Source organism: Eriocheir sinensis, unplaced genomic scaffold (genome assembly GCF_024679095.1).
Source record: "Eriocheir sinensis breed Jianghai 21 unplaced genomic scaffold, ASM2467909v1 Scaffold7, whole genome shotgun sequence".
NCBI lineage: Eukaryota > Metazoa > Arthropoda > Malacostraca > Decapoda > Varunidae > Eriocheir > Eriocheir sinensis.
The window spans coordinates 88417-110000 of NW_026112053.1; the positions used below are offsets into that span (position 1 = coordinate 88417).

At 47.3% G+C, this 21584-nt stretch overlaps 1 protein-coding gene across 1 annotated transcript; it reads right to left on the reverse strand.

Moving 5' to 3' along the window:
• Positions 1–1052: 1052 nt before the first annotated feature.
• LOC126993959 (serine/arginine repetitive matrix protein 2-like) lies at positions 1053–15832 on the reverse strand. The gene is made up of 6 exons (XM_050853186.1): positions 13088–15832; positions 9894–9977; positions 5116–5616; positions 2547–4642; positions 2100–2175; positions 1053–1741 (listed from the first exon to the last, which is right to left on the reverse strand). Exons 1-6 carry the CDS (start codon positions 15497–15499, stop codon positions 1433–1435), a joined length of 5478 nt encoding a protein of 1825 aa, XP_050709143.1. The 5' UTR covers positions 15500–15832; the 3' UTR covers positions 1053–1432.
• Positions 15833–21584: the final 5752 nt, after the last annotated feature.

The window sequence follows — 21584 nt, forward strand, 5'->3', positions numbered from 1 at the left end:
TAAAAATACAAAATAATAAAGATAAGTTTCCTTTCTAACGATGGTCGTCAAAATCGTCACTTAAAATCTATCAAACTAATCATTCCTTAAAAACAACAACAACAACAACAATAATAATAATAATAATAATAATAATAATAATAATAATAATAATAATAATAATAATAATAATAATAATAATAATAATAATAATAATAATAATAATAATGATGCCAAGCTCCTCCAATCACACGCAAGAACCAGGAATCAACGACCAATCAAAACTTGCCTTCCTGGTTCCCTCGTCCAATCAAAACTCTCCATTTCTTGCCAGCCAATCACACGCAAGAACCAGGAATCAACGACCAATCAAAACTCACATTCCTGGTTCCCTCGGCCAATCAAAACTCTCCATTTCTTGCCAGCCAATCACAGGCAAGAACCAGGAATCAACGCCCAATCAAAACTCACATTCCTGGTTCCCTCGGCCAATCAAAACTCTCCATTTCTTGCCAGCCAATCACAAGGAAGCAAGCCAGACCCATCCACCAATAGGAACCGAGCTACCAAATACATATCGTCCAATGGGAACTCACGGAAGGTTGTTCAGTGGCATATCAGAACACACACACACACACACACACACACGGTAATGGCCTCGGTGTGGACTAGAAAAGGTTGACGTGTTCTTTGACAGTTGATTATTTTTGTTTTTTTGGTTGACTGTCATGAGCTTACTGACTGACTGACTGATTGACTGACTGAACTGGCATGTACAAAACTGACTGACTGACTGACTGACTGATGAGGTGAATGATACAAACACCCAACTGCTTACTGACTGACTGACTGACTGACTGATGAGGTGAATGACACAAACACCCAACTGCTTACTGACTGACTGACTGACTGACTGATGAGGTGAATGACACAAACACCCAACTGCTTACTGACTGACTGACTGAGGAACTGACTTAGCTGAACACCCAACCACTGACTGACTGACTGACTGAGTGGTTAAGTGAACAGATATATATACACTTTCTGCTTGTCTTTTTTGGGATATTACTACCACTACTACTACTACTACTACTACTACTACTACTACTACTTTTGCGACTACCATAACCATTACAGTCATAACCAGTCCCTCCCTCACTCCATGCATTTCAAGGGACACAGAGGGGCAGAGAGGGACACCACCATCATCACCACAACCATCATCATCACCACAACCACCATCATCACCACAACCACCACCACCTCTACCAACTCCCCTAACTCCGCCATCAACGACCCTGAACCCTGGACCCCAAACCAAAGCTATTCCTGTGGGGGGACTTAGCTGGGATGACGAGGAGGCTGAACGGCTACCCTGCACCCTGGGGAAACCTTGTGGTGTGGCCGAGGTGTCCTGGGGGGCTGGGGGAATGACTGGAGGCTGATTCTCTTGTTATGTGGGGTCTGTTCCTCCTTCCCCTGAGCTGCTGGGGGCCTGGAGATGGCTTGGAGAAGTGCGCTGTGGGCTGGTCCTTCTCCTTGGGGGCTGGGGGCTGGGGGATTGACTGGGGTGCGATTCTCTTGTTACATGGTGCCTGGGGGAGTGCTGGGGTCTGTTCCTCCTTCCCCTGGGGTGCTGGGGGCTAGGAGGGGGCTGGGAGAGGGAGGAGAGGGAGGACAGCAGACTCTCGGATCTCCGCAACACGTTCTTGGCCAGGCTGGTGGTGACGTCCAAGGTGTGGGAGAGGTCATGTGAGCGGGCCTGTGGAGAGGAGGAAGGGTGAGAGGTGTGAGGGGGAGGTGAGAGGTGTGAGTGGACCTGAGAAGAGAGGGAGTTGGCGAGGTGAGAGGTATACTAACACCAGACAGAGGACCAGGTGGAGAGGTGGAATTAGAACCTTTGCCGGGGCGGGATGGAGCACACTAACACCAGACAGAGGACCAGGTGGAGAGGTGGAGGAAGGGTAAGGGAGACATAAGGACAGAAATGATTTGAAGCGAATAAAACATAAAGAAACTGAGGAAGATGTAGAAGTATATGAGAGAGAGAGAGAGAGAGAGAGAGAGAGAGAGAGAGAGAGAGAGAGAGAGAGAGAGAGAGAATTCTTTAGCATACTCACCCTTCTCCTACTGCGATGGTGGTGATGTTTTTGCCGATGTTGGTGTCGGCAGTCACTCTCTCCCTCACAAGCAGGACTGTGGAGAAAGACATATATTAGATTAAAGGAAAGGAGAGAGAAGAACAGAGAGAGAGAGAGAGAGAGAGAGAGAGAGAGAGAGAGAGAATGATGTAGAGAAAAACAGGAAAATGGATGAAATGACTCCACGATATAAAGTCATAATATAGAAATGGCCCAAGAAGAAAAGAAGAAAAAAAAGAAAGGATGAAATGACTCCGCAATAAAAACTCATAATACAGAAATGGCCCAAGAAGAAAAGAAGAAAAAAATATGGTAAAAAGACATCAAACAAAAGAAAAATAAGAAAATGGTCAAACACACACACACACACACACACACACACACACACACACACACACACACACACACACACACAGGCACACTTACTTGAAATTCTGGATATAGATGACCAGAGAATTCGGCACTGCAGGCTGACCATTTCTGGCACCCACACTGGCACTCCTGACAGGCTGAGGCGACGCTGCGGACGGCACTGGCTCGGTCTGCATGTCCCGGCTCCTGTGTGGTGGGTGGCGGTGGTGGTGGTGTGGAGGTGACGTGGATTGGTGTCTGTACTGGCGGTGTGGTGGAGAGGTGGAGCGAAATCTGTGACGTGGTGGAGAGTAGGCGGAGGAGGAGGTGGAGTCTGGTGCAATCCGCCCATGCTTCCACTCCACTTTCTCTCTGTCTTTAGCTCTGTGGCACTCCCCTTTCCCCCCATGTCTTCTGGAGTGCCATGGTGCCTTACTCTGACTCTGGCACTCTTTGGGCACTGGTTCGGACCCCTTCATAGGCTGGGGTGACCTTGGAAACTGAGAGTGTGTCTTGGAATAGGGTGAACAAGTCTGGGGTGCCATTCTGTAAGTGCCAATCGCGTCACCTATTTGGCACTGCGTTGGGTTGTTCAGGGACGTGTCGGAGGGGTCGGAGGTCAGCGAGAGGTCAAGGGAGAGGTCGAGAGCGCGTATGGGTGTGCGTTTGTGCGTGTGTGCGTTGGTGTGCGCGTGATCCGTCTCCCTCCTTCCCCTGCTGCGTCGTTTCGTGTGTTTCCTGTTGAGTTGCTGTGCGTTCTGCGGTGTTGCTGAGCTCAGGAGTTGCCGCTGGATTATGCTGAAGTCCCGGCGGAGTTTGGAGATGCTGCGGTAGATGGCGCTGGTGGTGGAGGTCGGTGGTGTGGTGGTGGTGGTGGTGGAGGTGATGGTGGTGGTGGATGGAGGTGTTAAGTACTTCGCTCTGTATTTCTGTTTCTGGTGATGTGGTGGAGATGGTGATGGTGGTGGTGATGGTGGTGAGTCTCTGTCCTCTTCCACGTCTTCCACCTCTCCTCCTCCTCCTCTTCCGTCCTTCAAAACAAGCGATGGGTCAGCTGTTTTACTCCGCCTGTCATCTCTTTTGCTTTCCTCTTCCTCTTGTGTCTCTGTCTGTTCAATGTGCTGTTCTGTTCCATCTCCAAACTGCTCTTCCTTCTGCTGGTCAATCCCCTGCTTCCCCTGCTGTTCTGCCTGCTCCTCCTCCTCACTGCTACTTGGGAGGGCCAGAGATGGGACGAGAGGCTTCGAGAACGCTATCGTCAGAAGCTCCGAGGTGGGGGAACTTGCGGCCTTGCTTTCTGGGGGAGGGCTGAGCTGGGGGGAGACTGGGGGTGCTGTGTGGCTGTATGGTGACTCCTGAGGGCCCTGGGGTGGTAGTGTGTGTTCTGGTATATGTGTCGTGACCTGGGGGACTGCTGGAGGGGGTAAGATATGACCCTGGGGTGAGGGGGGGTATGTGAGGGTGTCTTGTGGGGTGTGCGTGGGTGTCAGGGAGTTAGGGACAGCCTGGGGATGTGGGGGTGCTTGGGAAGTGGCCCCAGGGTAGGTAGGGGTGCTGGAAGGGGTGCAGGGGTGCGTGGGGGCCTTGTAAGTGTACCGGGGATGCGGGAGACTGTGGGAGGTGATATGAGGGTCACTGTGGGTGTTTGATAAGCCGTGTGGGGGTAAGGAGGCGTGGGATGTGGTGTGGGGGAGTGTGGTGGAGGCTGGGGTGTGTAAGGGTGTGTTAGGGAGGGTGTGTGTAGGGTGCGACTGAGGGAAAACCAGCGTTGACTCTGTCGGTTCAAGACTCGCGTTCTGGCTAAACCTTGTGCTGTGTTCCGACCCTGGGCACCCACTATCAATGTCCCTGGGGTGCGCGAGTCTTCCCCAGGGGGTACGCGGCGTGGCACTGCTCGAACGCCACGACTGCTTCGGCAAATGGCACTCCACGCCGCCCAGTGCCTTGTCCCCCTCCGCCTCATCCATATCACGGCACTCCTCAGCTGACTGGTCCTCGGATGGTGTGCTGGGGGCCTGGGGGAGCGGTATGCTGTCCGGGGTGAAGGAGTGACTTGACCCCAGGGAGAGGAGGGACGGGGCAGGGCTAGGGGTGCCGGAGGAAGGGGGGAAGGCTGGCACTGGGGGAGGAGAAGCTGGGTCGTGGATGAGAGATGCCTGCCAGAGCTTAACCTGAGAACGAGAGAAGAATGGTTAGGTGTGTGTGTGTGTGTGTGTGTGTGTGTGTGTGTGTGTGTGTGTGTGTGTGTGTTAGTATTTCACATTATGCATCAACAAACAAACAAACAAAAAATAAAAGGGGAATGCATGAAACAGGAAAGGAAGGAAGGAAAGAAGGAAGGAAGGAAGGAAAAAAAGAAGAAAAAACAGGAAATAGAAAAAATGTAGGAGAGGAGGGAGAAAGAAGGAAAGAAGAAAACAGAGAAAGACGAAGAAAACAGAGAAAGGACGAAAGGAAAGGAAGGAAGGAAGAAAAGGAAGGAAGGAAGGAAAGGAAGGAAGGAAGAAAAGGAAGGAAGGAAGGAAAGGAAGGAAGGAAATAAAGGAAGGAAGGAAGGAAGGAAAGGGAGGAAGGAAGGAAGGGAGACCAGAAGACATGACCAAACCACAAACACAAACACACAAGCAAACAAACAGCCACACACCTTCTCCAGAGGGCCGACAGTTTTCAGTGACTGCTGCGAGAGTGCCGGGCTGGGGGTAAGACCTTCCCCTCGGCACCCCCCCCCTGGCACCCCACTGGACACCTCACCAACCCCCGCTGTACCCACACACACACTGGGGCTCTTCCGTTCACCCTCACCCAGTGGTTTAAGTCCCCTGGGGTTTTGGGGTGAACCTGGGGTATTTGGGGACCTCTGGGGGACGGAATCCTCCACTGGGGTGCCATGTGACCCTCCGGTGAAGTCCGTAACAATTGGAATGGCACTTGAATCAGGCTTAAGGCTTTTGGCACTGTTCCTCTTGGGTGAATCAGACTGTGGCCCTGGTGTGGCTCCCCCCTGGCACTGTGACACTATTTGAAGCCCCAGGGATGTGGCAGCAGCTTGTATGGCCCTCCCAGCGTCCTGCAGAAGCGTCCCTGTGCGGTGGTGTGGCCCGGCGAGGAGGGTGATCAAAGGGAACTGGGTGGAGATTTGCCAGTACTGTGGAGGGAAGGGGTGGTGAGTGTGGTGGTGGTGGTGGTGGTGGTGACAAGACTAACTGGTGATGACATTGAAGAGGTGGTGATGAAAGTATGGCCAGTGGTGATAGTGGTGAGTGATGACCGTAATGGTGATGACAACGCTGACCAACAACAAATTTATCGTCTAAGTTTTGGGCTGGTTTAGGACAATTTTGAAGTGCTGAATCCAAAAATCACATTGGTTTTGCTCAATCAGGTCAACTTTTTTATCTATCGCCACATGATATTTTTTACGTTTCTTAACATGTACGGGTATTTTCTATTTATATGAGGCAAAATTCTTTCTTATTTCTTTAAATAAACGAATTCTTAAGAGTTTACATGCGCCAATTTTTTACTAACTGGTATTTTTCTTTTGCAGGTGAATGAAATGGATTCGGCCAGAAGATCTTGCAAAAATAAGCCCAATGTATTCTGCTACATCTGCGGCGAATACACCATTGTTCCTAACAGGAATCCAGTCACAAGTTTCATAAAGTGTGCTTACCATGCTTATTTTGGCATGAAACTTGGTGACCAGGACAAAGCTTGGGCGCCACACATGGTATGCAAGACGTGCACCAAGTATCTGCGTCGTTGGACCAAGGGCAAGAAGAGTTGTCTTAAGTTTGGAATTCCCATGGTTTGGAGGGAGCCGACAAGCCATGGCACTGACTGCTACTTCTGCGTTACTGATTTGACTGGGATCAACAGAAAGAACCGGAGCACCCTCAAGTATCCCGGTCTTGAATCAGCACGTCGTCCTGTAGCTCACTGTGATGAAATTCCAGTCCCTGTCTTTGGAGAACTTCCTGACATTAGTGACGAAGATTCCTCCACTGTTGAAGAAAATGAAGAAGTGGTTCTTGACGATGATGCTCCACATCCTTATTCCCAAAGGAGCTAAATGATCTAGTTTGTGATCTGGGCTTGTCAAAGTCCTCTGGCAAACTGTTGGCATCCAGATTGAAGGAAAGAAAATTCCTCTCTGGCAGTGCTCGCATCACCTACTACCGCAACAGACATCAAGGGTACCTCCATTTTTTTCTTTCAAGAGAAGGACTTGGTGTACTGGACAGATATTGTGCAGCTTCTGCACCAGCTTGGAGTGCCACAGTACCAACATGAAGATTAGAGACTCTTTATTGACAGCAGCAAGCGATTGCTGAAATGTGTTTTGCTGCACAAAGGCAACCAGTCTACCTCTGTACCCCTCGCTCACTCCACTACACTGAAGGAGAAGTATGAAGCGGTGAAGTACATGCTGGAGAAAATTTGTTATGATCAACATGAGTGGTTGATTTGTGTTGACCTGAAGACGGTGAACTTTTTGTTGGGACGACAGTCCGGGGTTACCAAGTACCCGTGCTTTCTGTGCATGTGGGACAGTAGGGACAAGGCTCAGCAGTACACGAAGAAGGACTGGCCTGTATGGGAGGAGGAGGTGCCTTGAAGAGCAAGGAACGTCATAAACAACCCTCTGGTGGACAGACAGGATACTCTTTCCACCGCTGCTCATCAAGCTTGGCTTGATCAAACAGTTCACCAAAGCTCTGGACAAGGATGGTGGCTGCTTCACTTACTTGTGCCGTGCTTTTCCAGGATTGACCATGGAGGAGAAGTTGAAAGCTGGCATCTTTGACGGTCCTCAACTCCGTCAGCTCATCAGAGATCCAGAGTTTGAAAATCAATGAACGAAGTGAAAGTGGAAGCGTGGAAGCCTTTTGTTCTTGTCGTGAAGAACTTTATTGGCAACAAGAAGGCCAGGAACTACACAGAACTTGTCACCAATATGCTGACTGCTTTCAGAAACCTCGGATGCAACATGAGCATCACAATGCATTACTTATTCTCACATATGGATCGGTTTCCTGAGAATCTGGGATCAATGAGCGACGAGCAGGGGGAGAGATTCCATCAGGACATGAAGGAGATGGAGACCAGGTATCAGGGATGCTGGGATGCAGTCATGATGGCTGGTTACTGTTGGACTCTGAAGAGGGACGTCCCTGCCACTGAGCATTCTAGGAGCTTGAAAAAATGGAATTTCATGCCCTGAATTTTGAACACTGGTGACCTAATATCCAATTTACATGTACTTACCTTTGTCAATGTCTACTATTCAATGTACACTTATCAATTTTTGTAACATCTAATTAATGAATTGTGTTAGAAAACAATTTTTTTTATCTTAAAAACCTATTCTGGATGAAAAATATGAACAAAAATTAACCGAAAATGTCACAAAAATGTAATCAATTTAGTTATAAGATTGGATTTTTTAAAAATCGACTTAGCACAAAAACCTGACCTGATCGAGAAAACCGAGTGTCATTTTGGGACTCAGTGGTGCAAATTTGTCCTAAGTCACTTGAAAAAACTCAGACAACTTACATTTTTTTTTTTTTGTAACCCAGTGTAATGAACCCACTGAGTGGTGATGAAAGAGGTGGTGATGAAAGTGGTAGTAGTGGTGATGATAATGGTGGTGGTGGTGATGATGAAAAACAATAGTAGGAGTAGATAGTAACAATGGTGGTGATGGTGATACAAGAGAGGTGATGGTGGTGATGAAAGAGGTGGTGAGAGAGGTGGTGATGAAAGAGGTGGTGATGAAAGAGGTGGTGATGAAAGAGGTGGTGATGACAGAGGTGGTGATGACAGAGGTGGTGATGACAGAGGTGGTGAGAGAGGTGGTGATGACACAGGTGGTGATGACACAGGTGGTGATGACAGAGGTGGTGATGACACAGGTGGTGATGACACAGGTGGTGATGAAAGAGGTGGTGATGAAAGAGGTGGTGATGAAAGAGGTGGTGATGACAGAGGTGGTGATGACAGAGGTGGTGAGAGAGGTGGTGATGACACAGGTGGTGATGACACAGGTGGTGATGACACAGGTGGTGATGACAGAGGTGGTGATGACACAGGTGGTGATGACACAGGTGGTGATGAAAGAGGTGGTGATGAAAGAGGTGGTGATGAAAGAGGTGGTGATGAAAGAGGTGGTGATGAAAGAGGTGGTGATGACAGAGGTGGTGATGACAGAGGTGGTGAGAGAGGTGGTGATGACACAGGTGGTGATGACACAGGTGGTGATGACAGAGGTGGTGAGAGAGGTGGTGATGACACAGGTGGTGATGACACAGGTGGTGATGACACAGGTGGTGATGACACAGGTGGTGAGAGAGGTGGTGATGACACAGGTGGTGATGACACAGGTGGTGATGACACAGGTGGTGATGACAGAGGTGGTGATGACACAGGTGGTGATGACACAGGTGGTGAGAGAGGTGGTGATGATACAGGTGGTGAGAGAGGTGGTGATGACACAGGTGGTGATGACACAGGTGGTGATGACACAGGTGGTGATGACACAGGTGGTGATGACACAGGTGGTGATGACACAGGTGGTGATGACACAGGTGGTGAGAGGTGGGTGATGACACAGGTGGTGATGACACAGGTGGTGATGACACAGGTGGTGATGACACAGGTGGTGAGAGAGGTGGTGATGACACAGGTGGTGATGACACAGGTGGTGATGACACAGGTGGTGAGAGGTGGTGATGACACAGGTGGTGAGAGAGGTGGTGATGACACAGGTGGTGAGAGAGGTGGTGATGACACAGGTGATGACACAGGTGGTGATGACACAGGTGGTGATGACACAGGTGATGATGACACAGGTGGTGATGACACAGGTGGTGAGAGAGGTGGTGATGACACAGGTGATGACACAGGTGGTGATGACACAGGTGGTGATGACACAGGTGATGATGACACAGGTGGTGATGACACAGGTGGTGAGAGAGGTGGTGATGACACAGGTGATGACACAGGTGGTGATGACACAGGTGATGACACAGGTGGTGATGACACAGGTGGTGAGAGAGGTGGTGATGACACAGGTGATGACACAGGTGGTGATGACACAGGTGATGACACAGGTGGTGATGACACAGGTGGTGATGACACAGGTGGTGAGAGAGGTGGTGATGACACAGGTGATGACACAGGTGGTGATGACACAGGTGGTGATGACACAGGTGGTGATGACAGAGGTGGTGATGACACAGGTGGTGATGACACAGGTGGTGATGAAAGAGGTGGTGATGACACAGGTGGTGATGACACAGGTGGTGATGACACAGGTAGTGATGACAGAGGTGGTGATGACAGAGGTGGTGATGACAGAGGTGGTGATGACAGAGGTGGTGATGACAGGTGGTGATGACACAGGTGGTGATGAGTTACCTGGCCGAGGATGCTGGTCCAAATGGTGTCTTTCTCGTGGTGTTGAACGGCCTCGCTGCGCACCAACACCGCCAACTCACTGACCTGCAACACACACGCAAACATTACACACAAAAACCTTGACCCCACACCAACACAGCCTCAGCACATTCCAAGTAACTTTTTAGGCGATATTCTCAAACATTTATTTCTCTATCTGTTTATTTTATTTTTGTAGCTTAATGTGTCACGACGATTTTCCTCTCCTAACGCAGTGCATCAGTCTATCCAGTATCTATTTGCTCACACTGCATTACTAGACTACTCAATATAACACAGTTCTTTATATACTTCAGGCGCTATTTTGTTTTGTTTTAGCTTAGGTCTTGTTTATTAATGTTTCTAGTGCTATCGTCTGTTCCATTTCATCTGTCCAGAGTGTGAATTTTGGGAGATGTGGCAGTGTGAATTTTGGGAGATGTGGCAGTGTGAATTTTGGGAGATGTGGCAGTGTGAATTTTGGGAGATGTGGCAGTGTGAATTTTGGGAGATGTGGCAGTGTGAATTTTGGGAGATGTGGCAGCGTGAATTTTGGGAGATGTGGCAGTGTGAATTTTGGGAGATGTGGCAGTGTGAATTTTGGGAGATGTGGCAGTGTGAATTTTGGGAGATGTGGCAGTGTGAATTTTGGGAGATGTGGCAGTGTGAATTTTGGGAGATGTGGCAGTGTGAATTTTGGGAGATGTGGCAGTGTGAATTTTGAGAGATGTGGCAGCATGAATTTTGGGAGATGTGGCAGTGTGAATTTTGGGAGATGTGGCAGTGTGAATTTTGGGAGATGTGGAAGTGTGAATTTTGGGAGATGTGGCAGTGTGAATTTTGGGAGATGTGGCAGTGTGAATTTTGGGAGATGTGGCAGTGTGAATTTTGGGAGATGTGGCAGGGTGAATTTTGGGAGATGTGGCAGTGTGAATTTTGGGAGATGTGGCAGTGTGAATTTTGGGAGATGTGGCAGTGTGAATTTTGGGAGATGTGGCAGTGTGAATTTTGGGAGATGTGGCAGTGTGAATTTTGGGAGATGTGGCAGAGTGAATTTTGGGAGATGTGGCAGTGTGAATTTTGGGAGATGTGGCAGTGTGAATTTTGGGAGATGTGGCAGTGTGAATTTTGGGAGATGTGGCAGGGTGAATTTTGGGAGATGTGGCAGTGTGAATTTTGGGAGATGTGGCAGGGTGAATTTTGGGAGATGTGGCAGTGTGAATTTTGGGAGATGTGGCAGTGTGAATTTTGGGAGATGTGGCAGCATGAATTTTGGGAGATGTGGCAGTGTGAATTTTGGGAGATGTGGCAGCTTGAGTTTTGGGAGATGTGGCAGCTTGAATTTTGGGAGATGTGGCTGTGTGAATTTTGGGAGATGTGGCAGTGTGAATTTTGGGAGATGTGGCAGTGTGAATTTTGGGAGATGTGGCAGTGTGAATTTTGGGAGATGTGGCAGTGTGAATTTTGGGAGATGTGGCAGTGTGAATTTTGGGAGATGTGGCAGTGTGAATTTTGGGAGATGTGGCAGTGTGAATTTTGGGAGATGTGGCAGTGTGAATTTTGGGAGATGTGGCAGTGTGAATTTTGGGAGATGTGGCAGCTTGAATTTTGAGATTATGTCACCTGCACATTGTAGCTCATGAATGGCTGAAAATTGACATGTCTGATATTGTTGGCTACATGTGATGCTCAGCCTGTTTCAGTAATGTATTTGAATGGTTATATATACAAAGAACCCTCACACATTCTTATATAAGTCCCAAGCATACTGATTTGCACTGATAATACTCCACACAAGCACATTAACCTGGTAGCAGCGACGGGCCAAATTTGTGGCTTTACCGTGTACCAGTGATGGGCCAAATTTGTGGCTTTACCGTGTACCAGTGATGGGCCAAATTTGTGGCTTTACCGTGTACCAGTGATGGGCCAAATTTGTGGCTTTACCGTGTACCAGTGACGGGCCAAATTTGTGGCTTTACCGTGTACCAGTGATGGGCCAAATTTGTGGCTTTACCGTGAACCAGTGATGGGCCAAATTTGTGGCTTTACCGTGTACCAGCGACGGGCCAAATTTGTGGCCTTACCGTGAACCAGTGATGGGCCAAATTTGTGGCTTTACCGTGTACCAGTGATGGGCCAAATTTGTGGCTTTACCGTGAACCAGTGATGGGCCAAATTTGAGGCTTTACCGTGAACCAGTGACGGGCCAAATTTGTGGCTTTACCGTGAACCAGTGACGGGCCAAATTTGAGGCTTTACCGTGAACCAGTGACGGGCCAAATTTGTGGCTTTACCGTGAACCAGTGACGGGCCAAATTTGTGGCTTTACAGTGTAGCAGCGACGGGACAAATTTCTGCCATGATATAAACCCCAAAAATAGATGATGCATAAACTGATCATAAATGCGTTGATATATATTATGAAATGGTTTGCGTGAGTGATGATTTTTTTCTCATTTTTCTCACTTTGAGGGACCTTTAAGAAACATGATCCCCACAGCTACTGGATTAAAGGCAAGCCTGTGTCAAATAACCATCAGATCATACGCAGATGTCTTTTAATGTGCCTGAAATGAGCTAAATAATTATAGGTTTTAAACGGCTATTGTTCGTCCAAGTGTGATCTGACTAAAGCCCCGTTCACACTGTGCTGACTCTGAGCCACGACAACCCAGCGACTCCGAGAACACAAGGTCTTGGGTGTGAAATGTTGGTATGAAAAGGTCGCACATAGTCTTTCCGAACATATGCGACCCTTCCACATCAAGATTTCACACCCAAGACCTCGTATGCCCCGAGTCGCTGGGTTGTTGTGGCCCAGAGTTGGCAGTGTGAACGGGACTTAAGCTGACTGATACAAGCTTGTCTCTCATGTGCCTGTGTGGTGTGTTGGTGATGCAAGCTGGCATGTGTGGGATTTGTAAGAGGTTTTTTTTTTTTTTTTTTACATGAACATTCAAATACGATATTGCAAAAAAAGGTGGATATTCTACATAAACATTCAAATACAATATTGCAAAAAAAAGGTCCATGTTCATCACAAGAGTAGATGTTCACTCGTCTAAACTCACCTAAACTCCGGAGTGGACAGATGGAATGAAACAGACTATACTACTACTACTACTACTACTACTACTACTACTACTACTACTACTACTACTAGTGCCACCCACCTTTCTGACGATGGACTTTGTATCTTCAATCCACTTCTTTATCACTTCTTCCTCTTCCTTACTCTTGCTCTTCTCCTCCTCCTCCTTCTTCTTCTCCTCTCTTCCTCCTTCCTCCTTCCCTCCACTTCTATCTCTCCTTTCTTCCTTTACTTCCTCTTGTCTTCTCTCTGTCCTATCCTCTCCCCCCTCTGCCCCCCGTGTGGATGACCTCCCCAGGGGGCTTGGAGTGTAGGGGGAAAAGGTCAGGTTGGGCAGGGGGTCAGCTATGGGGGTGGAGGTCGCTCGGACAAGGCAGGGGGCACTTGATGAGACCTGGCTTGGGGTGAGGGCCAGGGGGCATGTTTTGCTGGTATTGGGGGAGGTTCCAGGGGTGACGGGGGAGGCTGGGGGGGGCGTCGGGGGGGGGAGGTCATTAAGGCTCCCCCTGCGAGTCCTCAGAGTCACGACGTACTCCTTCGTCACCTCCTGAGTGCGTAGGAGTCGGAGTCTGTCAATTTCGTTCTCCTTCTCGGCAAGCATTGCGTTCAGGTTATCATATCGGAGTTGAAGTGCCGCTAGGGTCGTGTCGCTAGAGTGCCGGCACCTCCGCTCCTCCACCAGCATCCCCAGGACCTCCCCCAGCATGCCCCCCGCCGCCCCGCCCCCTTCCAAGACCAAGCGCCGGAGGTCTCGGAGTCGCGGGGAAAGTTCGGATTCCTCTGCGTCGGTGAGGTGGAGGAGCTGGTCGAGGTCTGGGGTGCCGGTGCGATATGTGGGGTGATTGGGGTGGTGCCAGGTGCGTGCTGGGGTGGCGGGGAGCGACGTGGAGGCACTGGGCGGCGGAGGACGGCACTTGGCACTCAGCTGTTTAATCTCCTTGATATATTGCCGGACTTTCCCTTGGACATGGCTATAGTCCGGACTCCCTACCACCCCCCTACCCCCTCCTCGCCCCCCTCCGGCACCCCTAATGCTGGTGAGGCTTGTGCTGAGCGCCCGACGCAGCCCCCCTCCCGCCCTGGCACCCCCGGCAGCCTTGGCACCCCCCTCCTGGTCAAGGGCTGCCGTACTCACACACCTGCGTCCAAGGCCCCCCCCGCCCCCCCTTGGCCTCTGAGGGGGGCGGCTGGGGGGCCCGAGGCTGTCTATGCTGGCACTCAGGGATCTGCTGCGCTGGCCCTGGCACTGTCCGCGAGAGGGGGGCCGCGGGGTAGGGGGTGTGAGGGGGTGCCGTGGTGGGGTGGGAGAGGGGGTGGGGGAGGGGAGGTGAGAGAGGGAGGGGGTGGCACTCCTCTTTTGCACTCTGTCTATGGCACTGTCCTCCTCCTCCTCCTCCTCCTCTATGGCACTGTTCTCCTCCTCCTCCTCCTCCTCCTCCTCCTCCTGTTCCTCTATGGCACTGTTCTCCTCCTCCTCCTCCTCCTCTTCTTCTTCCTCTTTCCTCCCTATGGCACTAATTTCTTCCTCCTCCTCCTCCTCTTCTTCCTTCCATATGGCACTTGGTTCTTCCTCCTCCTCCTCCTCCTCCTCCTCTTCTTCTTTTTCTTCTTCTTCTTCCTCTTCTTTTCTGGCACTCATTTCTTCTTCTTTAATGGCACTGTCTTCCTCCCTCCTCTTCCTCTCCTCCTCCTCCTCCTCTTCCTCCTCTTCCTCTTCCTCTTTAACTATGGCATTTATTTCTTCCTCTTCCTCTTTTTTGTTGCTCTTTTCCTCCTCTTCCTCCTCCTCCTCTTTTCTTCTCTTCCTCCTCCATTCTGTTCTTTCTCTTGGCTTGGTGGAGGAAAGATGGGAGGAGGAAGAGGAGGAGGAGGAAGAGGAGGAAGGAAGAGGAAGGGAGGAATGGAGAGGAGAGGAGGTGGGATGTAAGGAAGAGGGAAGAGGAGGTGGAGGAGGAGGAGAAGAGGAGGAAGTCGGGACAGGAGGAGGAGGAGGAGGAGGTTCAGGAAGGAAAAAGGAGGAAGAGGAGGAGGAAGCAACAGTAACAGAGGAGGAGGAGGAGGAGGAGGAGGGGAAGAAGAAGGAGGTGGAGGAGGTATGCTTATGGGAGATGACAGCCCTCTTCCTCCTCCTCTCTTCCTCCTCCTCCTCCTCCTCTTCCTCATTCCTCTTCTTTAACTGTTGGAGATAGCATATTATTTTCTTCTCCTTCTTCTCTTCTTCCTCCTCCTCCTCCTCCTCCTCCTTCTCCCTCCCCTTTCCTTCCCTTCCGTTCCTCTGTATCTCAAGTTGACCAATGATTTTTGCGACCCCATGGCTGTGTGTTGCCCCAGGGTAGCTATGGGGGGCATCAGAGGGGTGCTGGGGGGTCAGGGGGGGCGGGGGGTCAGCGCTGAACTGCCTCACGAGACTGCTGACCTGGCGTGCTGAGCGGAGCGAGATTATGCTGAGCTGAGGGATGGTGACTGAGATTTCCCCTACTGATCTGTCCTTCATACTGTCGCTGCTGCTGCTGTCTTCTCCTCCTCCTCCTCCTCCTCCTCCTCCTCCTCCTCCTCCTTCTTCTTCTTCTTCTGTGTCGCTGGTGTGTGTTCGTTCTTCTTCTCCTCCTCCTCCTCCTCCTCCTCCTCCTCCTCCTCCTCCTCCTCCTCCTTCTTCTTCTTCTTCTGTGTCGCTGGTGTGTGTTCGTTCTTCTTCCCCTCCTCCTCCTCCTCCTCCTCCTCCTCCTCCTTCTTCTTCTTCTTCTGTGTCGCTGGTGTGTGTTCGTTCTTCTTCCCCTCCTCCTCCTCCTCCTCCTCTTCCTTCTTCTTCTTCTGTGTCGCTGGTGTGTGTTTGTTCTTCTTCCCCTCCTCCTCCTCCTCCTCCTTCTTCTTCTGTGTCGCTGGTGTGTGTTCGTTCTTCTTCCCCTCCTCCCCCTCCTCCTCCTCCTCCTTCTTCTTCTGTGTCGCTGGTGTGTGTTTGTTCTTGTTCTTCTTCCTCCTCCTCCTCCTCCTTCTCTGTTTTCTTGATTTCTGTTTCTGGTTCACTTCCTCTAATCTCCTCTTCTTCTTCTTCTTCTTCTTCTTCTTCTTCTTTTCCTCTTCCCTCATGCCCACTTTTTGTACTGTGTTCCTCCTCCTCCTCCTCCTCTTTCTCCTCCTTGTCTTCCTTTATCTCTAGTCCTCTTCCTCCTCCTTCTTCTGTTCTCTCTATCTCCTCCTCCTCCTCCTCCTCCTTTCCTTTCTTCATCTCCAGTCCTTCACTACTCCTTCCTCCTTCTTCTGTCCTCTCTACCTCCTTCTCCTCCTCCTCCTCCTCCTCCTCCTTTTCACTTCCATAATTCCACTCAAAAAAATTCACATCTTTGGCAAAAAAATCCTCATCTGGAAACACACACATCCCTCCTCCTCCTCCTCCTCCTCCTCCTCCTCCTTCTTCTTCTTCAGGTTGGTGGAGGTTGGGGGAGGTTATAGGATGAGGGATGCCCGCCCACAGCCTCCTCTTCCCCTCCTCCTCTTCCTCCTCTTCCTCATCGTCGACAAATGAAGGCAAGTCTTCCTCGATTTCTTCCGGGAATTCCTCATCACTCAGCATCGGTTGAAGTTCGTCATCACCATTCTTGCCTGTGGAGAGAGTGGTGGTGGTGGTGAGTGGTGGTGGTGGTGTGGTGGTGTGGTGTGGTGTGTGTGTTTAATGGTGGTATTTCACATTATGCATCAACACCAGCAAAAAAAATAAAGAGGAAAGGAAGAGAGGAAAGGAGAGGAGGATGGCAGGAAGGAAGAAGGGAGGAAGGAAGGAATGAGGAAAGAAATGAAGGTAAGAAGGAAGGAAGGAAGGAAGGAATGAGGAAAGAAATGAAGGTAAGAAGGAAGGAAGGAAGGAATGATTAAAGAAATGAAGGTAAGAAGGAAGGAAGGAAGGAAGGAATGAGGAAAGAAATGAAGGTAAGAAGGAAGGAAGGAAGGAATGATTAAAGAAATGAAGGTAAAAAGGAAGGAAGGAAGGAAGGAATGAGGAAAGAAATGAAGGTAAGAAGGAAGGAAGGAAGGAATGATTAAAGAAATGAAGGTAAGAAGGAAGGAAGGAAGGAAGGAATGATTAAAGAAATGAAGGTAAGAAGGAAGGAAGGAAGGAAGGAATGAGGAAAGAAATGAAGGTAAGAAGGAAGGAAGGAAGGAATGATTAAAGAAATGAAGGTAAGAAGGAAGGAAGGAAGGAAGGAATGATTAAAGAAATGAAGGTAAGAAGGAAGGAAGGAAGGAAGGAAGGAATGATTAAAGAAATGAAGGTAAGAAGGAAGGAAGGAAGGAAGGAATGAGGAAAGAAATGAAGGTAAGAAGGAAGGAAGGAAGGAATGATTAAAGAAATGAAGGTAAGAAGGAAGGAAGGAAGGAATGATTAAAGAAATGAAGGTAAGAAGGAAGGAAGGAAGGAAGGAATGATTAAAGAAATGAAGGTAAGAAGGAAGGAAGGAAGGAAGGAAGGAATGATTAAAGAAATGAAGGTAAGGAAGAAGGAAGAAAGTAAAAAGAAGAAAAGAAAATGAGAAAATCCTGAACAAAACAAAACAAAAAAAAAAAAAAGACTGCTAACCTAACCTGCCAGTCTAGTCTGACATCACGGTGTGAAATTACTGTTTACGATGTGTACGATGGTGTTAGTGTCATTTTGGTTTACCGTATGTTCACTGTGGTATTTGCTGTGGAGGCGATGAGAGAGGAGATAGAGGACGAGAGAACAGAACACATCCTGAGGCGTGCACTGAACTTTGAGGTAGAGGGCAAAAGACCACCAGGAGGGCCAAGGAAGACGTGGAGAAAGGTGGTGGAGGAAGATATGAGCAGGCTGAACATCACGGAAGAAATGGCTATGGACCGGCAACAGTGGAGGAGGCTCATATCCCGTCCAACCCCACCATAGGGAAGAAATGGATGTTAAACGATGATGATGATGATGATGACGAGAGAATAGAGAAGATGACGGAAATGGACAGACATGGGGAGAGATATTACTACCCTGACACAATAGACTGATCCTGCAATAATATGACAAAATGAAAAGTACAAAATATGAAAAAAATGAGATGCAACCCAACAATGACGAACAGAAATACCAAGATAAAAAAAAAGGCATGAATACAGCAATAATAAAAATGAAAATGACGAAAGAGAAATAGAAAGAGGACATAAAAATTTAGAAGATTACAGGATTACAGGAATGGAAGGACAATAAAAAAATATAAATAAATAAATAAATAAACTTGGAACCTAGATATATCAGAGTGGCTATTTAACACAGAGCACTCCATCTTGATCTTGATATGTACAACTATTTTATGGAGAGGTTACTATCCATGTGAAAACTCCAGAATCACACCCACACTATCCACAGTGAAACTTCAGAATTACACCCATACTATCCACATTAAAACTCCAGAATCACACCCATACTATCCATGTGAAAACTCCAGAATTACACCCACACTATCCACAGTGAAACTTCAGAATTACACCCATACTATCCACATTAAAACTCCAGAATCACACCCATACTATCCATGTGAAAACTCCAGAATTACACCCACACTATCCACAGTGAAACTCCAGAATTACACCCATACTATCCACATTAAAACTCCAGAATCACACCCATACCATCCACATTAAAACTCCAGAATTACACCCATAGTATCCACAACTCCAGAATCACACCCATACTATCCACATTAAAACTCCAGAATCACACCCATACTATCCACGGTAAAACTCCAGAATCACACCCATACTATCCACGGTAAAACTCCAGAATTACACCCATACCAACCACTGTAAAACTCCAGAATCACACCCATACTATCCACATTAAAACTCCAGAATCACACCCATACTATCCACGGTAAAACTCCAGAATTACACCCATACCAACCACCGTAAAACTCCAGAATCACACCCATACTATCTACGGTAAAACTCCAGAATTACACCCATACCAACCACTGTAAAACTCCAGAATCACACCCATACTATCCACGGTAAAACTCCAGAATTACACCCAAGCTAAAAATCGCAGCGCAGGTCACCACTGAACTGACGCACTGCCACTCCGCGCTTCCCTAAGATAACACAGCCTCACATTAGCTTGACAAATAGTAACCTAACACATTTTTTTCCGAGAGCTGTGAAGGTTAGCAGAAGACTTAAAGAGCAAAAGAAAAGCAGTTGGTTAATTAGGAAACAAGATATCGACACATTAACATAACCTGTCTTGACCCGGTTAGGTTAGGTTAGAACACTCACACACACACACACACACACACACATATATTACTTTTTCTTTCACTTATATGTCAAGGGAAAGAAGGTTAGACAGGAAAGACACATAAAACAAGAATTAAAAGAAAGATAAAAACTGGAACGGGGTGTAATTCTGGAGTTTTACCATGGATAGTGTGGGTGTGATTCTGGAGTTTTACCGTGGATAGTATGGGTGTGATTCTGGAGTTTTACCATTATTTTTTTTATTATTTATATGTTAAGGAAACCGAACAGGAACAAGGAATAGAAAGGAAAACAAACAGGAAAATAAAACAGCAAAAAAAAACCACAGAAAGAAAAGGGAAGGAAAACAGGAAAAAACAGCCATAAAACACAAGGAAAACAAGGAAAATAAAATAAAATAAAATAAAACGAGGAAAAAACAAAGAAAAACAATAAAAACACATAAAACAGGAAATAAAACAGCAAGGAAAAGGAGAGAAGAGGAAAAGAACGAGGAAAAAAAGCAGGAAAAACAGCAGGAAAACAAAACAAGGAAAAGAAAAGAAGTAAATAAAACGAGGAAAAAACAAAGAAAAACAATAAAAAAAACGCATAAAACAGGAAATAAAACAGCAAGGAAAAGGAAAGAAGAGGAAAAGAAAAGCAGGAAAACAAAACAAGGAAAAGAAAAGAAAACAAGCAAATAAAACAAGGAAGAAACAAAGAAAAACAACAAAAAAACGCATAAAACAGGAAATAAAACAGCAAGGAAAAGAAAACAAGACAAAAAAAACGAGAAAAAACAGGAAAAACACATCAAGAAAACACAGATAGGAGGAAAAGAAAAGAAAACAAGCAAACACAACAAAAAAAACAAACAAAAAAACACAATAAAACAAAAAAACAAGAAAAAAAAATCCACTCTCCAACCCCAAATTAGCTCAGTGCCCCCTTAACCCTCTCCACTCGTCCTTATTCTTACCCCATTTCCCCTTATTTTACCCATTAATACAGCAAGGTTAGGGTGTCTATGGGTAGCTGGAGTCTTCTTCTAATGGGTTTGTGTCAAGGGGAGGAGAGGCTGTAAATCACGTAAAAAAATGGTAAAATAAGGAAGGTTTTGACTCACGCTCGCAGGACTGAAGGGAAGCTAAACAAAACAATGTCTGTGTTGCCACGTCTCTCTTTCCTTCTCTTTTTTTTATTATATTTTCTTGTTATTTCTTCATTTTTCTGATCTTTTTCTGTCTTTTCTTACCCCCTTCTCTCTCTCTCTCTCTCTCTCTTTTCTCTATTACATTTTCCCACGTTTTTCCTTCTTTTCTTTTTTTTATCATGATTTTCCTGTTATTTCTTCATTTTCCTGATCTTTTTCTCTTTTCTTACCCCCTTCTCTCTCTCTCTCTCTCTTATTTTTTCGTTTTTTATTTCCTTTTTCCTGCTTTTTCCTCTTTTCTTTCCTCCTTTTCTCCTATATTTTCCTGTTATCTCTTCTTTTTCCTGCACATTTTTTTTTTTTACTCTTTTCTTATTCCTCCTTTCTCCCTGTCTCGAGATCTCTTGTCTTCTTTTCTTCTTTTTTATCATATTTTCCCTTCTGGTTTCCTCTTTTTCCTTCATCTTTTTCTTCTTTTCTTCCTTAATCTTGTGTTGCTTAATTAATTCTTCCTCCTATTATCTTTTCTTCTTCTCCTTCTTCTTCTTCTTGTTCGTATGTTAATAAAGAAATGCCATAAATAAATATAAAAAGGAGCAAATAATTGAAGAGAGAGAGAAAGAGAGAGAGAGAGAGAGAGAGAGAGAGAGAGAGAGAGAGAGAGAGAGAGAGAGAGAGAGAGAGAGAGAGAGATGTGGCACCACCGCACGTTACTCACACTGACCTGGGGTGTCACGTGACCTGCTGCTGGAGGGGGGGCGGGGGGGTTGGAGCGGCGACCTCAATGTAGTCTGTCCCACGAGGTCACAGGAAGAGGCTGTTGACACACACACACACACACACACTAGTCGGGGGGGGGGGGGGCTGGGGGCGGGTTGAAGCCCCTCCAGATTTAGCACGCCAAGGCTTTTATATAGCCGTCGTAGCAGCCTCAAAACAGGACTACTGAACTGGCGACTCGTTAGCCAAATCTGGCCCTTGAGAATATCTATATACGTATCTATATCTATATCTATCTGTCTATCTATCTATCTATCTACCTGTCTATCTATCTATTTATCTATCTATCTACCTGTCTATCAATCAATCTATCTATCTATCTACCTGTCTATCTATCTATCTATATATCTATCTATCTATCTACCTGTCTATCTATCTATCTATCTATCTATCTATCTATCTGTCT

Coding starts and splice junctions, on each gene's coding strand:
- LOC126993959 (XM_050853186.1), bottom strand. CDS start 15,499: ATGAAGGACAGATCAGTAGGGGAAATCTCAGTCACCATCCCTCAGCTC. Junction 5,617..9,893: donor GGACCAGCATCCTCGGCCAG/GTAACTCATCAC, acceptor TTCCCTCCACAG/TACTGGCAAATCTCCACCCA. Junction 1,742..2,099: donor ACCATCGCAGTAGGAGAAGG/GTGAGTATGCTA, acceptor TCCTCTCCACAG/GCCCGCTCACATGACCTCTC.